The following is an 18398-nucleotide window of genomic DNA, read 5'->3' as shown; positions in this document are numbered from 1 at the left end:
CTGCATTTGTTGACCTTAAGTCAGCATTTGATTTAGTTTCCCGCAGCAAGTCATGGGCAGTGCTACAGGAGTTAAGGCTGGCACCTGAGCTGTTATCGCTTATCATTCGCTTACATGAGGATAATTTCGCCCAAATACGGTGGGGGTCACAAGGTAGTGTTATTAATCCATTTCCCATTGATAGAGGTGTGCGGCAAGGCTGCTTAATGGCTCCAACATCATTCTCACTCTTTATCATGGGATCGCTAAGTTCTTATCGCTAACCCCACGGATGCCCCCGTATTAGCGGGAATTCATATCCCTATCTTAATGTTTGCGAATTATATGCTCATTATCTCAAAAACTCCAAGCGGCCTTCAGCGTGCCTTGTTGCTATTCGAGGAGTTTTGTCATCTTAGGGGTTTGGAAATAAATGTAGCCAAAACAAAGTTTGTCTTTTAATCAACACAAAACTTTTAAGGGTAGTATATGTATGAATAACCGCCCCTTAGAACAAGTAAGGGCTTTCACTTACCTGGGGGTAATCCTCCAAAAAGACATGAAGTGGAACTGCTAACTTGATATGGCTACTTTAAAACACTGGCAAATATCTGGGGCTCTACTCTCTAAGTTCAAACCTTGCTCACAAAGCCAATTAGCCCTGTACTTCAGATATATGGCATGAAAGTTGTGAGCTCTGCTCTATATGGGGCCGAGCTCTGGGGTTGCAGAAAACAGGTTTTTATGTAGCATTACGGGCCTTCCTCATAGTACCCCAGTGTGTCCAATGCTATTTGAATTAGGCAGAAAATCTTTGGGTGATATTGCAAGAATACGTCCATATGTATTGGCGAAGAATCTGGTGCACACCAGACCTAGCACCTTATGCTTCTGGCCTAAATGATTTAATCCAGGCAGATTGCTATCACAAAATCAAATGGCTACGGGAGATAAGAACCGTATTAGTTAAGCTTGGCTTGGCCATGTTGTGGGAAGACCCTATTAATGCATCTTTCCCCCCCCCCAAAGAGTATCTGAAAGAAAAGTACTGGGAATTGGTTTCCTCTGATACCCATCGAAATAGTGCCACTTCAATGCTTACTGAAAGTTTTTTGGAAGTTAAGTTTCGGACAAATCTAGAGCAATATTGGGATGTAATAACCAAACCTTTGACCGGAAGCTGTACTTTCAATTCAGGGTGGGCACACTGCCAATAAGATTGCAAACAGCAAAATGGGTTCCATCTGGTAATAGCAGTGGCGGTGCGTCCATTGAGGTGCTGGGTCGTTGCTCCACTAATGCTGCCAGCCGCCCTCCCTGCCATCACATGTATTATTAAATAATAACTCAGGCTGACTGAGTCGCGCACGCTCAGTGACATTGACTATTTCATTTTCCACCGGGCCGCCCGAGGCAATCGGACGCTGAAGGGGGTGGGGCTAGTGATGAGCCCTGCGGCAGCATGCAGCAACTGACAGACTGTTGTAAGGTTACTGTTAAGGCGCACTAAGAGCAGCAGGGAAGCAGCAATAGTGCACATGTTCGGCTTTGGGCTAGTCATTTTTACGACCAGCCCGAACATGCGCACTACCTTCCCCTTGGGAGAGCGAGGGTTGCTTATTGCCGCAGACCCCGGTCTCCTAATGGGCAGGGAGCATCCCTGCTCAAGCCAATCCTGGCGCTGCTAATGCAGCATCTGGATTGGCTGAGACACCGCGCGCGCAGTTAAGTCTGAGGCATAAGTAGCCAGCATTAGTATTGGGTGCCACGTGTGGGTGGCACACTTGCTGAAAAGGTATGGCCAATCACTGTGGCTTATGTGTAGCCATGCAGTAGTGATTGGCCATTTTGTTCGTGACGCTCACGCACCTCGTCGCAGACCGTCAACGCGCCACAGACACCACATACCTCGTGCACTGCCACTGCACTGCTGCAATACCTCCTGCTCATGGCTCGTGTCGTGTACATTGGATCACCTCAGTCAGCCAGCCTTGGTTGGTTCCTTAATTGTTGGATCATTTCCGTCACCAATCAGAGATCCGATCATCCGCATCGTTACTTGAGGTCAGATTTACCTTATTTTTTATCTGTACCAAGTATTATTGGCATGCATGATCTTTCGTACTTCTAAATCAATTTGTACCTTGTTATTCATTGCCCGTTTTTGGCATTTATTTTATTTCAGTTTTGCTATAAACGCTTGTGAAAGTAAAGCGGGTTTACAGGAGGACTCACATATGCTGGTGAGGACTGTTAAAATTCAAGAGCCAATATGTTACACAAAAGCTCTGATCAAATTATTAATTTGCACTGAAAACAAGGGACAAGAGCAGGGCAGAGTTAACATTGTACTGCTGCTATTTTTGTTTCTGGGATATGTTGTCCTCGTTTTGCACCTACTGGCTTCTGGGCTGACTGCACAGGTGTTTTATTCTTCTCTACGTCCCATCGCACAGTGTGCCAATCAGTAAAGTGTAAAACAGATGTTTTCGTAGTAGTTGTCATTTTCCACATATTGGTTCCTCTGTGTATCTCTTGTTTCTCTTCGAAAGGGTCAGCAGTAAACATGGTTGAAGGACAGCTTTTTGGCTTGTTGATTATAATTTTTGTCCAGTTTTTTCTGTCTTTAGTTTCAGTCAGATGATATCTGCGGTGCCCTGCGACGATCAGGATTGCAGGTAATACGCTCTATGTTAGTGCTGCTGAGAGGAAATGGTCTTTCTCTTTCTGACTGGAAATAGTTTTGTTGTGTTTGTGTTTTGTACTTTATATGCTGTATTTTCAGTTTCTTGACAACTTGATTGATTTCTCGCGCAAGCCACACATGTTTTGCTTTGTTTTTTATTTTGTTTAGCAAACAGTCTCCCTTTTATCCATAACAGGTGCACTTCTGGTGCATTTTGTGTGCATTGCAAGACTCGAGATGGTTTACTATTTTATTAGGACTTTTGGGATCTGCACACAATATACAGTATGTTAAACATGGCCTCCCTTCTCCGTCTGCGTGTGGGCGATTGAAAGCCACCCAGTGTTTCCTAATTTGTGCTGCAACAGAATGATAGTTTTGTTAAGTCTCATTGCAGCACCATTTTTGTGGTATCTAGGATACCTGACCTAGGGTTCTTTGAGCCTATTTTGGGACTCCTCCGGGAGTTCCGCAGACTTGAGAAATGCATTTCTGGATAGGCTTGGCAGAGGGTCTGGCACATCTCCAGCACCTTTACTGTACTATCTCCAGCTCTTCTCCATGTCATACTCAGTCCTTCTCTCTAGCCCATAGTCAGCCGCCTTCTCTCTAGGCCATCCTTAGGCCTTCTCCCATCCTTTTCCTCTCCCTTCTCCCTAGCCTCATCCTCAGTCCTGCATGTCTATCTTCAGTCCTTTTCGGTAGCCCACCCCAACCCTTCTCTCTAGCCATCCTCAGTCCTCCCTCAGCCCATTCTCACCCTTATCCATAGTCCATCCCCAGCTTTTGTCCCTGTCACAATCTGTTGTGCATCTGATTTAACCCAGTGCAATGACAGATGCACAACCCTTTACAAGTGGAGGAGCAGCAGAAGGCCAAGAAAGATCAATTGGTGAGATAGGAGATCCACTCTTTGGCTTTACCATCAAACAACGTGAGATCTGCAAATAAGGTTGGGTGGCCACTGCCAGCGCCAGCCTATTATTGTCTAAAATGTGCTGAGAGGAGGAACTTGTAGATAAGCCTGTGAGTGCATTTTAGGCCCAGCATTAATTGCTTTATTAACCTTCCTGCTTCCTCAAACTTGCTTAAAAATGCACCGTTTGTCCACTCTTTTTTCAAAATTTTCTTGAGGGGTAGAACCCCCCCAAATCCCCCGTAGGTTGTTCGAGCTCTCTCGCTACGCTACGCTCGCTCGCCGCAGTGCAGTACGACAATAATGTTACACCTTACCACTTTCAAATGTCACCAGCCGCCACTGGTAAGTGCCCCTTGTGTCTGGACCGAAAGGAGACCCTGGCACACTTATTGTTTGTTTGTCCAGTTTATGTGCCCCCCGTAAAGTGTGGCTTAAGCCAATCTGTAGGTCTTTAGGCTTCAGAAGGAGCGCAGATGCATTATGAATTTTACGTACTGAAATATCTCCATGTATTACCATCGCAATGGCTAAGTTCTGGAGCTGGTCATGGACCATTAGATCTCGGCGAACCCTTGTAACCGGAAGTATGCACTGAAAAGAGCTATCATGGCGAGTGCAGATATGTTGCTCGTTATCACTCATCTTGTATTGTATTCATGCCTGGCTCTATCGTAAAGCGCAAGGTCTCAGAAAAAAACTATGCGTATTAGTGCCATTTTAATCTTAGGCCCAGTAATAATATTATTATTTTTATTCTCTGATTTTTAACTCCTAGAAATGTTTTAATACTTGCTATGACAGTTATTGTGAATATTTAATAATGTTTTAAAATTGCGCTTGCTTATTTATTCATTGCTTAGTGTGCTATGTAATATTTTATGTTTGTGATTTTATGACTTTACTGTCAAATAAAGCTTTTTGTAATTTGGTGACTGTGTAACACAACTTCTGGTGTAGACCAGGAGTGGAATTCCTGGTCAGGGACCTCCCTATTCGCAGTGCCCCCTATAGCCTTACAGATGTTAGCTTTCTGACAGTCCAGGAATTGCATAAACAACCACCTCACTCCCCAGTGAGCTGAATAAAATCAGTTTGCCAGACTCATTTAATTGGGAGGTTTATCACATGGGTGCTGATTGCACAAATACATATAGGATCAAGAATGTAAAGGTTGCTGTCCATCCAAGTCATTTGGATCTGCACTTTAGTCATATTGCATACTTACACAGGGTTTACGTTCATGAGAATTGTACCGGCTCCAGTAGCACACTCCCCAGCCCGGTAGCATACAAATAAATACACCACACACAGAAGTCTGGAATGTACATCCTTATGCCTCAGCATACAATCTCACTCTGTTCTCAGATTACATCATAGCCATTAATAACAACACCTTAACACTTCCATACAAGTTACGTATTTCCTCTATTGAGTCTGCCCAGAACAACGAGGGTCCTGCACACATGTCTCATGACATAACAGCTCCTATTCATACACATGGATTTTGGAGTGATGGAGCAAGGATTCAAAGAAAAGAAACTTGCTCGAATCAACCTCTCGTTAACAAGTATTAACAAGTAGGAATAGAGACTTGAAAGAAAATTAACATACACACGACATACATACAGAGAGAAAAAGGCTTTCTGCTTGCCTAAATAACAAAGAATAATGTGCTACGTAACTGGAATCCCGCTTGAAACCGAAAATCGCCTTGTGCATGTGTGAACCCGTCCCGCGTAAACAACCACGTGGTTAACCCATGTAAGAAGAAAAGTCTCACGCATGCGCAAGGAGTTGCTAACTGTAGGTCCTGAAGTACCGCATGCCTGGCATATGCTTGCCTGGATTTTAAAAGAAGTTTTTCGCTATAAGCGCTTTGCTTAACAAAGAAGAAAATAACATGGGATAGAGTAGAAGTGGGAGGTAAACTGTGATAATAACATATTTGAGTAATTATCATCTGTTTATGATTCTTTCATCAATAGTGAGCGTTTTGGGCCTGATGTGCAAAGCCAAAGGAAAAGATGGCGGGTGAAATGTAACGCAAGTTGAGCCTGCGCACTAAGATCTGGGAATGACCTGCTGACCGGGACATTGATCGGCTGCCAAGATCCAAGGACGTGTGCTTGGGAAAGTTCCTCAACTGAAGAAATTATATAAAAATTGTATCTATCTATTTTGTGGAATGCATGTGAAAGGAAGTGTCCCGAAAATTTAATAATTTAAGTGGGAAGGGTTTACTAAACAAAGAATTAGTAAAGAATTGTGGGATGACCGCATGAGGTGATGACAACTCCCCTGCCCCGGCCCAATCATAGTTCCTGATTCACAGATATTTGCAACCTTTGAGGGTGGGACATGCAAAATAAGAGGGTATAACTTGAGTGACTTAAGATTAAGAGAGAGAGCTGCTACGAAGAGACGTTGATGCTGAGTGAGGAGTAGGCAAGAAATGCTGCTAAGAAGAACAGACTGAGAAGATTCACTACTTAAGACAGCCTGATTAGATTGAAGATTTTGTGGAAGAATATCGAGGAGGGAGAGAGTGTAAGAGAGGGCTGTGCTCCGGTGGTCGGGTTCTAGAAGAAGCATAGTAAGTATAAATCTATCCTGCACCTGTTCTACAGTCTTTGTCTCCTGACTTCATCAGGTGACCTCTGCTAAACCTTCTGGCCAGGAGTTGGATTTTCCCATTTCACCATTAGGTAACAAAAATGTCCGTCTTGAATTTGCATATCTCTTTGCAAAGTACGAGATATTATGTCCTTCTGTCTCTTATCTGTAACTCCTAATGCGTTGAGATTGATGGATGAATTTGTTTGTTATTTGATAAATGAATTTTCTCTCCCATGAAAGTTGATGGAGTTTGCACTGAGAATCTGTATAAGTGAGCGTTCATTTTGATTGAATTATTAGATAAAATCTATTGAATCTTACTTGGAGTCTGTGATCATTTTATTGAAAAGATATCAGATAAATTAATGAATTTCTTAATATCACCATCAACTACTCGACTAATGGTCCATTGACCAAAAGAAGAGTGTTGATCTGTGAAGATTAGTTAGGTATTGACTAATTCAGATCCAAGAAAATAAAACTTGACCCCCAGTGAAACAGTCAGGAAATCTGAATGTGTATATGGGCCCATTGTGAATGATATGTTGATGAACAAAAAGTTTATCCTGGCCTTTCGCTGGATCAGGAGCGTGGTAGCAGGATAGCACATGTATTCCCTAAGCTAGTAATCATATTGGACGCTAGTTTCTCGTTGCCTCTCGGACTTCCCTAGGGTGAAATACCTCCATGGCCTAGGGGAATGTGACGGATGTTATGTACAGTGAATGGTGCATGGTTGATGGGTCCATAGTCAGACCCTTCCATTTTTAGGCCTGGGGTTAGCCAAACCGTTTTGATTTTACTCACATTGTATGTATTATATCTATACTTCTAGGGGCAATGGGTCAGCCCACTTCAGCCATTGACTGATGTTGCTGTGAGTGACTGCATTCTGCCATATTGCAAGGAGCACATCTACAGACAAAGGTGTTCAGTGCCAAGAACTACCATGGTAGTGTGTGTTTTTTTTAATCCCCCCAAAAATCTACTTTTAGACTTTTTTATAGATTAACAAGGGCCCATTTTTCCCCGAACTATCAATATTTACAAAAAACATGACAAAACTAAACTAGCATTGATTTTAAATAACATTACTCTCTCAGCCTACTTGAAGCCTGGAACATGTTTACTAACAAAAATCAAAAACATTAGTAATCGCGAAATAATCCAATGTAGCTTCCCCCCACTGAGTTATTGAGCATATACTACTAACATACCTAGAAATAGCATTACTTTCATACATTTTCTTCACATGGGGGAAAGAAGGAGAGAAATGGTTAAAAGTGAAACTCTAGGTAACATGATCTGATGACAAAGCGGTTGAAAGAAACTTGAGTGAAAGATACAGACTGGAGGCTTCTCTGCGGAGCTAACAAGATTTTAACTTTCTCACTTACAAGTTCCAAGATTAAAACAAGGCCTTGGTCCTCACAGACACGAAGGGCGGCACATCTGGGTATAACATACATTATTAATATAGCTCCTGGTTTTATGGTATTTATGTTTTGGACATTTCTGCCTGTATTTCTCCATATTTGTTTGTTCCTCATTTGATCTGTATTTATCCATCTTTATTTTGTACTTATTGTAAAAATGTAAGCTGCAATGAGTATATCTCCACATTTATTTAACCAACAAATGTTTACTCATTTTTGAATGCCTAATGGGGTTTGGCCATTTAGAGTACAATACAGACCTCTGAAGCCATTTGCATTGTAGAACAGCTTAAGCAGCTGTACTGTTACAGTTATTTAAGCTTCATTTGGAATCTATTTGACTTTTTAACTCGCCTACCTATCAGTCTGCACAGCTGTTGACAGGAAAATAGATGGTTTCCTGTCTATATTTATCTGTAAAAATCAACAGAAACAGAACAATGAGAGCCTTGATTATAAATGCAGCTCAAAAATACAACATGGACGGCCACCAGGAGTCGTCCCAAGCTGAGGGGGTGGAACCGAGGATGAGGACCTCTGTCTTGTCCGAGTTCAGCTTCAGTCAGCTGTTCCTCATCCATTCTGCGACGGCCTTCATTCCCTTGTGGAGGTTGGTTTTGGCGGTGTGTGGGTCCTTGGTGAGGGAGAGGATCAGCTGGGTGTCGTCGGCGTAGGAGATGATGCTGAGGTCGTGCTGGCGAGCGACATGGGTGAGGGAGGCCATGTACATGTTGAACAGCGTCGGGCTGAGGAAAGATCCTTGGGGTACGCCGCAGATGATGACGGTGGCTTTGGAGCGGAAGGGAGGGAGGCGGACACTCTGGGTTCTGCCGGAGAGGAAAGATGTGGGCCTTCTCTTGGATTCTGGCTTCTTGGAGGCGTGATTTTAGTGTGCAGTGGCAGACCGTGTCGAAGGCGGCTGACAGGTCCAGGAGGATGAAGGCCGATGTTTTGTTGTTGTCCAGTTGGGCCCTTATGTCATCTGTGGCGGCGATGAGGGCTGTCTCAGTGCTGTGGTTTCTCCGGAATCCGGACTGTGAAGGGTCCAGGATGTTGTTGTCTTCGAGGTATCGGTTCAGTTGCATGTGTTTTTCTTTTAAAACAAACTTTATTAAGATTTTCCATGAGAAGGAGCAATGAGTTACAAACTGCATAAATCACATTAAGTATACATAGGGCAGAGGAAACAATGCAGGCATCTTGTGCAAACCTGTAAATAATGTAGTATATTCGTCAATACATTCCTAAAATGCCTCAGGACGGCCTGAAGGCCTCCAGCCATGTTCATTGCTATGTATTACATACCCATCCTTCAAGATACTTTACCCACGGGGAGCGGTGCCCGCCCAACAATCCCCCAACTCCCAATCCCACCCTGGACCCACCCACCATACCAAACCATGCCACAAAAATTCAGTCTGAGGGCCGTAGAGCATTCCCCTGGGGGAGGGGGGGGGGGGGGGTGGAAAGAAGAGGGGAAGGAAACCACACCCTAAGGTTCAGTTGCATGTTGAAGATTTTCTCGATCACCTTTGCCGGGAGTAGGGAGATGGGCCGGACGTTTTTGAGGTCCTTGGGGTCCGCCTTGGGTTTATGGAGGAGGGCGTTGATCTCGGCGTGCTTCCAGCTTTCCGGGAATGTGGCTGTCTCGAAGGAGGTGTTGATCACTTTCCGAAGTTGGGGTGCGATGGCTACGTTGGCTTTGTTGAATATGTGGTGAGGACAGGGGACTGACGGTGATCCTGAGTGGATGGAGTTCATGCTCTTGTGGGTTTCGTCGTCGTTGACGGTGGTCCAAGAGGTCAGGCTGTGGATGCGGGAGGGGTATGCGGGTACGGTGGGGTCTGGAGTTGTCGAGGTGGTCGGTGTGTTGAAGCTGTTGTGGATGTCGGTGATCTTGTGGTGGAAGAAGGTAGCCAGCGAGTCGCAGAGTTCTTGTGAGGGCGGGATGTCGTTGGCGCTGGGGTTGGAGAGTTCTTTCACGATGCTGAAGAGCTCTTTGCTGTCATGTGCGTTGTTGTCCAGGCGGGTTTTGAAGGCAGATCTCTTGTCGAGTCTAATGAGGTGGTGGTGTCTGCGGGTGGCGTCCTTGTGGGCTGCGTGGATGTCCGCTGTTGTTCACGGATCCACTTCTTCTGCAGTTTCCTGCAGGTGTGTTTGGAGGTCTGGAGTTCTTCGGTGAACCAGGTGGCTTTCTTGCTGTTGGAGGGTTTCTTGAGTGGGGCGAGGGTGTTGGCGCAGTCGTTGATCCACTGTCGGAGGTGGTGGGCGGCGGCGTCTGGGTCGATGGGTGGGTTCAGGGAGAGGGTGGCGGCCAGCTGGCCCTCTGTGACTTTGCTCCAGCAGCGACGGGGCAGCTGTTGGGCGTGGTGGTGCGTTGTGGTCTTGTTGTAGGTGAAGTGGATGCAGCGATGATCGGTCCAGTGGAGTTCGGTGGTGTGGACGAAGGAGATGTGATTGCTTGTGGAGAAGATGGGGTCAAGCGTGTGGCCGGCGGCGTGTGTGGGATCGGTGGCCAGATGTCTGAAGCCGAGGTTGGCGATCAGGGTGGTGGAGTTGGCGTCGTTGTTGTTCTTGAGGTGGAAGTTCAAGATAACCCCTTCTCACCCCCTGGGTAGCTTGGTACGAGCAGACAGACATATCCCAAAGACAATGTGTAAGTATTTGTACTCAAAACACACAGTAATACAGTGATAACACCACAAATTGACACCACACCAGTTTAGAAAAATAAAGTATCTTTATCAAAACTCAACAACATCAAAACAACAAAATTCCAACATAAAGGTATTAAGAATATGACTTAAAAAAGATTATAAACAACTGGGTACATAGGAAACAATGGATGCGTGATTTCTCATGACAAAATTCACAAGGCGAAACAGCCGCAGAGATGTGAAGCGTCGAGAACATAAAGAGATGCGTCAGTTCCTGAGACCATGGGGAGGCAATGCGACAGTTCTGTTGCACGCTGAAGTGATGCATCGGATCCGTTCTGTAGGGGAAAGTGATGCGTCGACTCCAAGACAATTCTTGTCCGCCGGTGATGCATCTGGAAAACGTGCCGCACAGGTACGATAAAGGAAATCCGGGATGCGTTGGCGATCGATGAGGCGGCGTTGAGCGGTGATGCGTTCGGTTTCTTCAGCCGCGATCCCTCGATGCGTCGGTACTTGCAGCAGTGACAGGTGCTGTAAGACCACTGACTTACTGTCAGTGAAACTGCTCTCCCACCCTCGCAGCTCCACCATTAAGTGAGGCCTCTCTGATCCCTGAACTCCTGTAGTGTTGGTGTTCGAAGCCCTCCTCCACCCGCAGGTTATACCTGTGCCTCATCCCTGGTGGTCCAGTGGACCTCTGACTCTTTTCTCTTGCTCCGCCTTCTGCCCCTTTCTGCTCCGTTTTCACCCTTCAGCATTTTCACCCTTTCACTCTCCATAGCACTTTTCTTCTGCTTTCTGCTCCGTTTCACCCTTTATTCTTCTCATCCATGTACTCTTTATATCTTTTTTCCTTTTCTTTTTTCACCTTTTGACTCTTTTTTCCTCTTCTTTTATTGCTTGCTTTAACCCCCATGGCCCCTCCCCCCCAGAGCGACTAGCCCTAGACAGTTCTCCTCCCCGCTCCCGCCTCCTAGCTGTCCAGCCCTCCCCGACCCCTACTCAATGGCGCTGAAGGCGTGCCAAAGGCAAGCCCGTCTGCGCCCGTCCACGACCCGACAGCGACCAGCGCCAGGAACCCTGGACCTCCGCACCACCAACGCTACAACCCAGCGGCACTCCACTCACTAAACCCAGGCCGCAACAACAACTGCAAGCTTGCATCACCAGCCGATACCCACTGACACTTCTGCTGTCACCGTTGCCGGCACACCAGCAGCACCGCCAGGAACACGGACCCAGCACAACCCGCCCACAAGAACACAACTGAACCAAAGACCCTGCAATGCATCCTCCTCAACGTCTGATCACTCCACAAACACGCCACCAAAATCTGGGACCTCCTCAACAGCACCACCACGGACATAGCATTCTTCACCGAAACCTGGACCAACACCACCTCGGGACCGGACATCGCCATCGCCATTCCCCAAGGATACAAGATCTCTCGGAAGGACTGCCCCACCCGCCCGGGAGGAAGAATCGCCATTGTACACAAATCCACCCTCCGGCTGAGCACACTCTCCGACGAGCCCACAGACCTGATGAAACACCTACACTTCAAGATACAGGCCAGCCTTACCACCACCCTCCGAGGAACTCTCCTCTACCGACCCCACGGGCCTTTCACCAACTCCATCACGGATATCATGTCCCCGCAAGCCATTGCATCCACCAACTACACCCTGCTGGGAGACCTCAACTTCCACCTCGACAACCAACTAGACCCCAACACCACATCCCTCCTGGACAACCTCCACAGCACTGCACTCTGCCAGATCATGACCGAACCCACGCACTCAGCAGGACACACCCTCGACCCCTCCTCCCAACAGGAAACTCCATCACTTTCAGCCACCTCACCAAACTCCAGTGGACAGACCACTGATGTGTCTACGTCGCCTTCAGAACACCCACCATCCACAGGCACCAGCACCTGCTCCCATGAAGAAACTGGACCAAAATCACCGACGACCAACTCACCTCCTCACTCACCAACTCCACTGAAACCACCCCAACACCCCAGCCCGAACTCTGCACCGATGGATCTCCAACAGCGCCAACACCATAGCCCCCCTCAAGAAGAACAACAACACACACGCCAAGAAAACCAGATGGTTTACCACCAAACTTTGAGAGTCCAGACGCACATGCTGCCACCCCGAAAAGGCCTGGAGGAACTCCAAGTTCACAGGAGCCCGCAACAACTTCAGAGCCGCCACCAACGCCCACCACCAACTCATCAGAAATATGAGGAAAAAAGCAATTGAAGACGAATCTCCACACAAGCGCACAACAGCAAAGAACTCTTCTGCATCATCAAGGAGTTTGCCCAAGCCACCAGCGAGTCAACGGACATTCCTCCCTCACAAGACCTCTGCAACAAACTCAGCACCGTCTTCCACCACAAAATCAAGAACATTTACGACAACTTCGACAAAGACAACCAACACAATGAACCCTCACCAGCAACCACCGAAACCCTGAAGCCAACGATTGACAACTGGACAGCCCTCACCACTGAAGACACACTGAAGACAATGAAGTCCATCCACTCTGGGGTCCCCACGGACCCCTGCCCCCACCACATCTTCAACAGAGCCACCGACACCATCACACCCATGCTCCGCCACACCATCAACAGCTCCCTGGCAAACGCCTCCTTCCCCGATGACTGGAAACACGCCGAGATCAATACCCTCCTGAAGAAGCCCTCAGCGGACCCCACCAGCCTCAAAAACTACAGACCTATCTCCCTGCTCCCGTTCCCAGCAAAAGTCATCGAGAAAGCCATCAACAGCCAACTCGCCACCTTCATCAAAGAGCACAACATCCTCGACTTCTCCCAATCCGGCTTCAGAAAAAACCACAGCAGAGAAACCGCCCTCCTTGAAGCAACAGACGACATCCGCTCCCTACTGGACAGAGGAGAAACAGTAGCCCTCATCCTCCTCGACCTCTCAGCGGCCTGTGACACAGTCTCCCACCGCACCCTAACACGCAGACTCCACGACGCAGGGATCCAGGCCAAGGCCCTTGACTGGATCCACTCCTTCCTCTCTTGCAGAACGCAGCGGGTCAGACTCCCTCCTTTCCTCTCTGGCCCTACACCAGCCACATGCGGGGTCCCCCAGGGGTCCTCCCTCAGCCCCACGCTCTTCAACATCTACATGGCTCCGCTCGCCCCATCGTCAGAACCCACAGACTCAACATTGTGTCATACGCAGACGACACTCAACTCATCCTCTCCCTATCCAACAAACCCAACACAGCCAAACACAACTTCCAAGAAGGCATAGAAGCTGTCGACAAATGGATGAAAAGCACCTGCCTACAACCCAATACCGACAAAACAGAAGTACTCATTATGGCCCTAAACCCCGATGCCTGGAATGACACCTGGTGGCCCCCCGCCCTCGGAAGCACACCCACCCCCACGGACCACGCACACAGCCTTGGAGTCATCCTGGACTCCGAGCTCAAAATGGACGGCCACATCAACTCCGTCGCATCCTCCTCCTTCCATACCCTCCGCCTCCTGCGTAAGACCTTCAAATGGATCCCCCTCGAGCACAGAAACGCCGTCACTTACGCCCTTGTCACCAGCAGATTCGACTATGGCAATGCACTGTACGCTAGAATAAACAAAAACCTAACCCGCAAGCCACAAAACATCCAGAACACCGCTGCAAGACTGGTCCTCAACCTGCCAAGACACTGCTGTATCTCCCAGCACCTGCGCACACTCCACTGGCTCCCCATCAATGCTAGAATTACCTTCAAGATTCTCACCCACGCACACTAAGCCTTCCACAACACCGGACCAGCATACCTGAACAGCCGACTCAAATTCCATGCACCCCAAAGGACCCTACGATCAGCCCAGCTCTCCTATGCCATGGTCCACCGCACCAGAAAGACCAGATCGGGCGGCCGCTCCTTCTCCTTCCTTCCGGCCAGAGCCTGGAACGCCCTGCGGCTCCACCTCAGACAGACAACATCACTCCTCATCTTCATGAGAAACCTCCAAACTTGGCTCTTCGACATCTTGATGGACTGGATCCTGCACCCCCCGCCTCCAGCACCTTGAGACCCTTACAGGTGAGTAGTCGCGCTTAACAAACATGTGATTGATTAATTGATAGGCAGCGGTGCTGTGATGTGTGGCGATTTTTCTCGCACCGCGGTGCTGCATCGGGTAAACTGCCTCAAGAAGAGCGATGCGTTAATTTTCTAGTAGTTGCGTTGCTTTTCCAGCTCCCAACAGCAGGAACAACCTCGAGAGGACCATCACAGTCACAGGCACCTCTTGGCAGGTCAGAACTCCCAGCAAGGAAGTTCAGGGGAGCTGGGGGTGAAGTCTTTGTGTTCCTGAGACTTTAGAACAGGAGGCAAGCTCCCCTCAAGCCCTTGGAGATCTTCCTCAAGCAGAGGGACACAGCACACAGCAAAGTCCTTGTCCTTTTCTTGGCAGAAACAGCTACTGCAGGCCACCCCCAGACATCACACAGCAAAGAGGCAGTACGCCTTCTCCAGTTTCTCCAGCTCTTCTCCTTGGCAAAGGTTCCTCTTGAATTCCAAAAGTGGTCTAAAGTTCAGGGATCTGTTTCCCACTTTTTATAGCACAAATTCATTTGTTCTCTGGTGGCAGAGAAGCTCTTTGCCCAGCCAAAACCAGTTCTGTCCTCTTTGGTGCAGCTGTCCAGCAGGAGGTGAAGACAGCATTGTCCAAGGCAGACCAGGCCCATTCAGGTGTGAAAGAAATCTCCTCCCTCTACTCTAAATGCAGCCCAGGTCTATTCATCCCAGTTTTGACTCATCCAGGAAAGGAAGGACACACTTCACCCTCCCCCATACCACCCGGTGGCCGTCTGAGAGAATGCACATCCCCAGCCCCTGTCATTCAAAAACCAGACGGTCAATCCACAGACCAGCAGAGGCACAAAGAATGGCTAAGCAAGAAAATACCCACTTTCTAAAAGTGGTATTTTCAAACAAACAATATAAAAATCTTCTTTACCAAAAGATGCATCTTTATATTCCGAGTTCAGGCATACTAAACTTTATCTTTCTATCTTGTCCTAATAGGAAATTCTATTTATAAGATGTTACAAATTAACTTCCATGTTATCCTATGGTGCAAGATAGCCTTTCAATGGAAAAAAACGAAATTGGCAGTATTTCACTATCATGACATGTCACACACACCAGTACATGTACTACCTTTCACATACACTGCACCCTGCCCAGGGGGTTCCTTAGGCCTACCATAGGGGTGCCTTACATGTAAGAGAAGGGAAGGTCAGGGCCTGGCAAGTGCTTGCACTTGCCAGGTCGACATGGCAGTTAACAAACTGCGCACAGACACTGCAGATACTTTTTTAGGGCTACTCATGTGGGTGGCACAATCAGTGCTGCAGGCCCACTAGGTAGCATTTGATTTACGGGCCCTGGCACACTCAGTACACTTTATTAAGGGCGTACCAGTAAATCAAATATGCCAATCATGGATAACCAATCAAGTTCACAATTTACACAGAGAGCTTATGCACTTTAGCACATAATAGCAGTGGTAAAGTGCCCAGAGTCCTAAAAACAACAACAACAGGTCAGGAAAAAAGAGGAGGAAGAAGCAAAAGGTTTAGGGATAACCCTGCAAAAAGGGCCAATTCCAACACTTCCCATATGGGGTCTTTTAAAGAGCGATGTCCTGAAGGATTCTGAGCACTATTCTCAGGCTCTCCAACACAGTGTCTCTTATAAAACTCCAGAACATTCAGACCCCAGCAGATGTTAGGTGCACTAAAATACCCAGCTGGCCAATCATACACTCACTCTGTGCACACATACATATTCACTCTGTAGAAAGAAGCCATACAAAATTGGCCAATCATGCACTCACTCTGCTCACATACACATTCACCAATGCACTCACTCTGTGCACACATGAACATTCACTCTGTAGAAAGAAGGAAAAATACCTAACTGGCCAATCATACACTCACTCTGTGCACACCTGAACATTCACTCTGTATAGAGGAGTCAAACACCCAATGGGCCAATAATGCACTCACTATGTGCTCACATGCAAAGCCAAACACCCAGCTGGCCAGTCATACACTCACTCTGTGTACACTGTGTACATTCAATCGTTAGAAAGAAGTCGAACACCGAGCTGGTCAATCATGTGCTCTCCCTCTACACATAAGCACATTCACTCTGTAGAAAGAAGCCAAACAGACAGCAGGCCAATTATGCAGTCACTCTGTGTACACGGGCACATTCAGTCTGTAAAAAGGAGCCAAACACTCAGCTGGCCAATCATGCACTCACTCTGTAGAGAGGAGCACCGGATCGGTACAAGTTGTTTATTAAATGCATATATAAAGGGGACCCCCTGAACTAATGGAGAGTCCCTGAGACATGGAAATTAATAACTGCAATGTAAGTCCTCAGGCAACCACTCTCTTTACTTCTACATAGAGGTTAGAAAAAAGACACAAATTATTTTATTAACAATATTCAAAAATATATACACACATAACATACACATAAATATATAAAAAATACAGCTCTAAAACAGACCAGTACAGTCAACCGCAGCTGTCATAACCCATACACATTCATAGATTACACTGGGTAAACAAGAAATAGAGCTCCACATTATTTAAAGTTCTTTTTCATATTGATATACAAGTCCTAATCTGAAAGATTACCATTCAAACATGTTTTCTTAAATAAATGAAGATAGGCAAATGACACAAATTTCAATAGCCAAATATTATTGACAGATAATGGATGTAATGCAACAGGAGTGAAATGATACTCTAACAAGATATCTCTACGCATGTTTCGGCTCACAGGCCTTCATCAAGAGAGCCATATTTCGTATGTTTGGATAATACCCAAAGATAGAAAGATATAAAAGCTCTGAAAATACAAACACATTTGAATAATACAATGTGTGTAATCATTAACCGCACCTCTAGGGGTTGCCCATGAGTCATACCAGTGAATAAATCAGGAAACTGTCCCAAATTAGCGCCCGAGTGTATCACATATATATAAGTATATCCCAGCATCTTTAAGAGTGTTTGTGCATGTGCACCAAAAGAAAAGATGAAAGGAATAAAGAGAATGTCGAATACATTTATAATCCCCCAAAAATGGTAGAAAATTAGAAAATATGTTTATAAAAAGTTTATTTACATGATTCTCAGAATCTGGAAACAAAATGTTTCGGCTGCATGAGATAGCATAAATGTATGCCCAGTGATATCTAAAGGCCAGCTGGGCATTGGCTGTGGCCTGCCTGCTCAAAAAAGGGCACTGACTTCAAGTTATTTCAAGGTTAACGTGGATGAGTGACTTCAAGATGTCTTATAACATCACGGTGCGTCATCAGCTCATTGAGCGCTCAGTCATATAGCGCGAGAGTGACTCTCTTCAAACAAGCAAGAGTATAAAAGGCGCCTCCGGACCGAGCACGAGGCCCGCCACAGCTCCAAGCCTCGTCACAAGAAGGGGGTCTCAAAGACTCCAGAGGGGATAGCGATGGGCCCCTACCGTGTCACTGCCTTCCTGTGCCTCGTCACTGTCACTGCGGCTAAAATATCTGGTAAGAATATCTATTAAAGCTTCAATATTTCTTGTTTTGTGTGTGCATTGACTTGCATCCAATGCTTTGTTTGGAAACAATAGAATAAGTGCAGTGGTTTAAAGTTTTTCCTGTGGGCCTGCCAGATGCCGGGATTGCTCAATGCCAAGGCTACCTACTGGCTCTTTCTTCCACCACCTACACTTCCCACCTCTTCATTTCACTCTTGGAGGAGCTTTTTCACTCCTTTTTTCTTATTTTCCAATCTTTCTCAATTTTCTGCCTTTCCCTCTCTTGCTCTGGGTCAAAGTCTGAAGACAAAAAAAAAGGTCTGCAGTCTGCCAAATTGGGTGCTGGTGCCCACCACGGACACAAATTAAGCACCGCTTACATCCTAGTATGATACAGTATAGAATCCGCTCCGAGAGTATCAGTCAATACGTTACCTAGATCACACATACAGTAAGCAGACCTGCCAACTCACACGGTGGCACCGTGTGTCACA

General features: G+C 46.7%; 1 protein-coding gene across 1 annotated transcript in view; it reads left to right on the top strand.

Moving 5' to 3' along the window:
• Positions 1 to 17799: 17799 nt before the first annotated feature.
• TG (thyroglobulin) overlaps positions 17800 to 18398 on the top strand; it is a 660241-nt gene continuing 659642 nt past the window's right edge. The window contains exon 1 of the mRNA XM_085604890.1: positions 17800 to 17914. Coding sequence (XP_085461016.1) covers positions 17851 to 17914 — 64 coding nt within the window. The 5' untranslated portion in view covers positions 17800 to 17850. The remainder of the gene's footprint in view (positions 17915 to 18398) is intronic.

The sequence above is a fragment of the Triturus cristatus genome, chromosome 5_1, assembly GCF_964204655.1.
Source record: "Triturus cristatus chromosome 5_1, aTriCri1.1, whole genome shotgun sequence".
NCBI lineage: Eukaryota > Metazoa > Chordata > Amphibia > Caudata > Salamandridae > Triturus > Triturus cristatus.
Note: the sequence above shows the minus strand (reverse complement) of the source record. Positions and strands in the feature narration are given on the sequence as shown.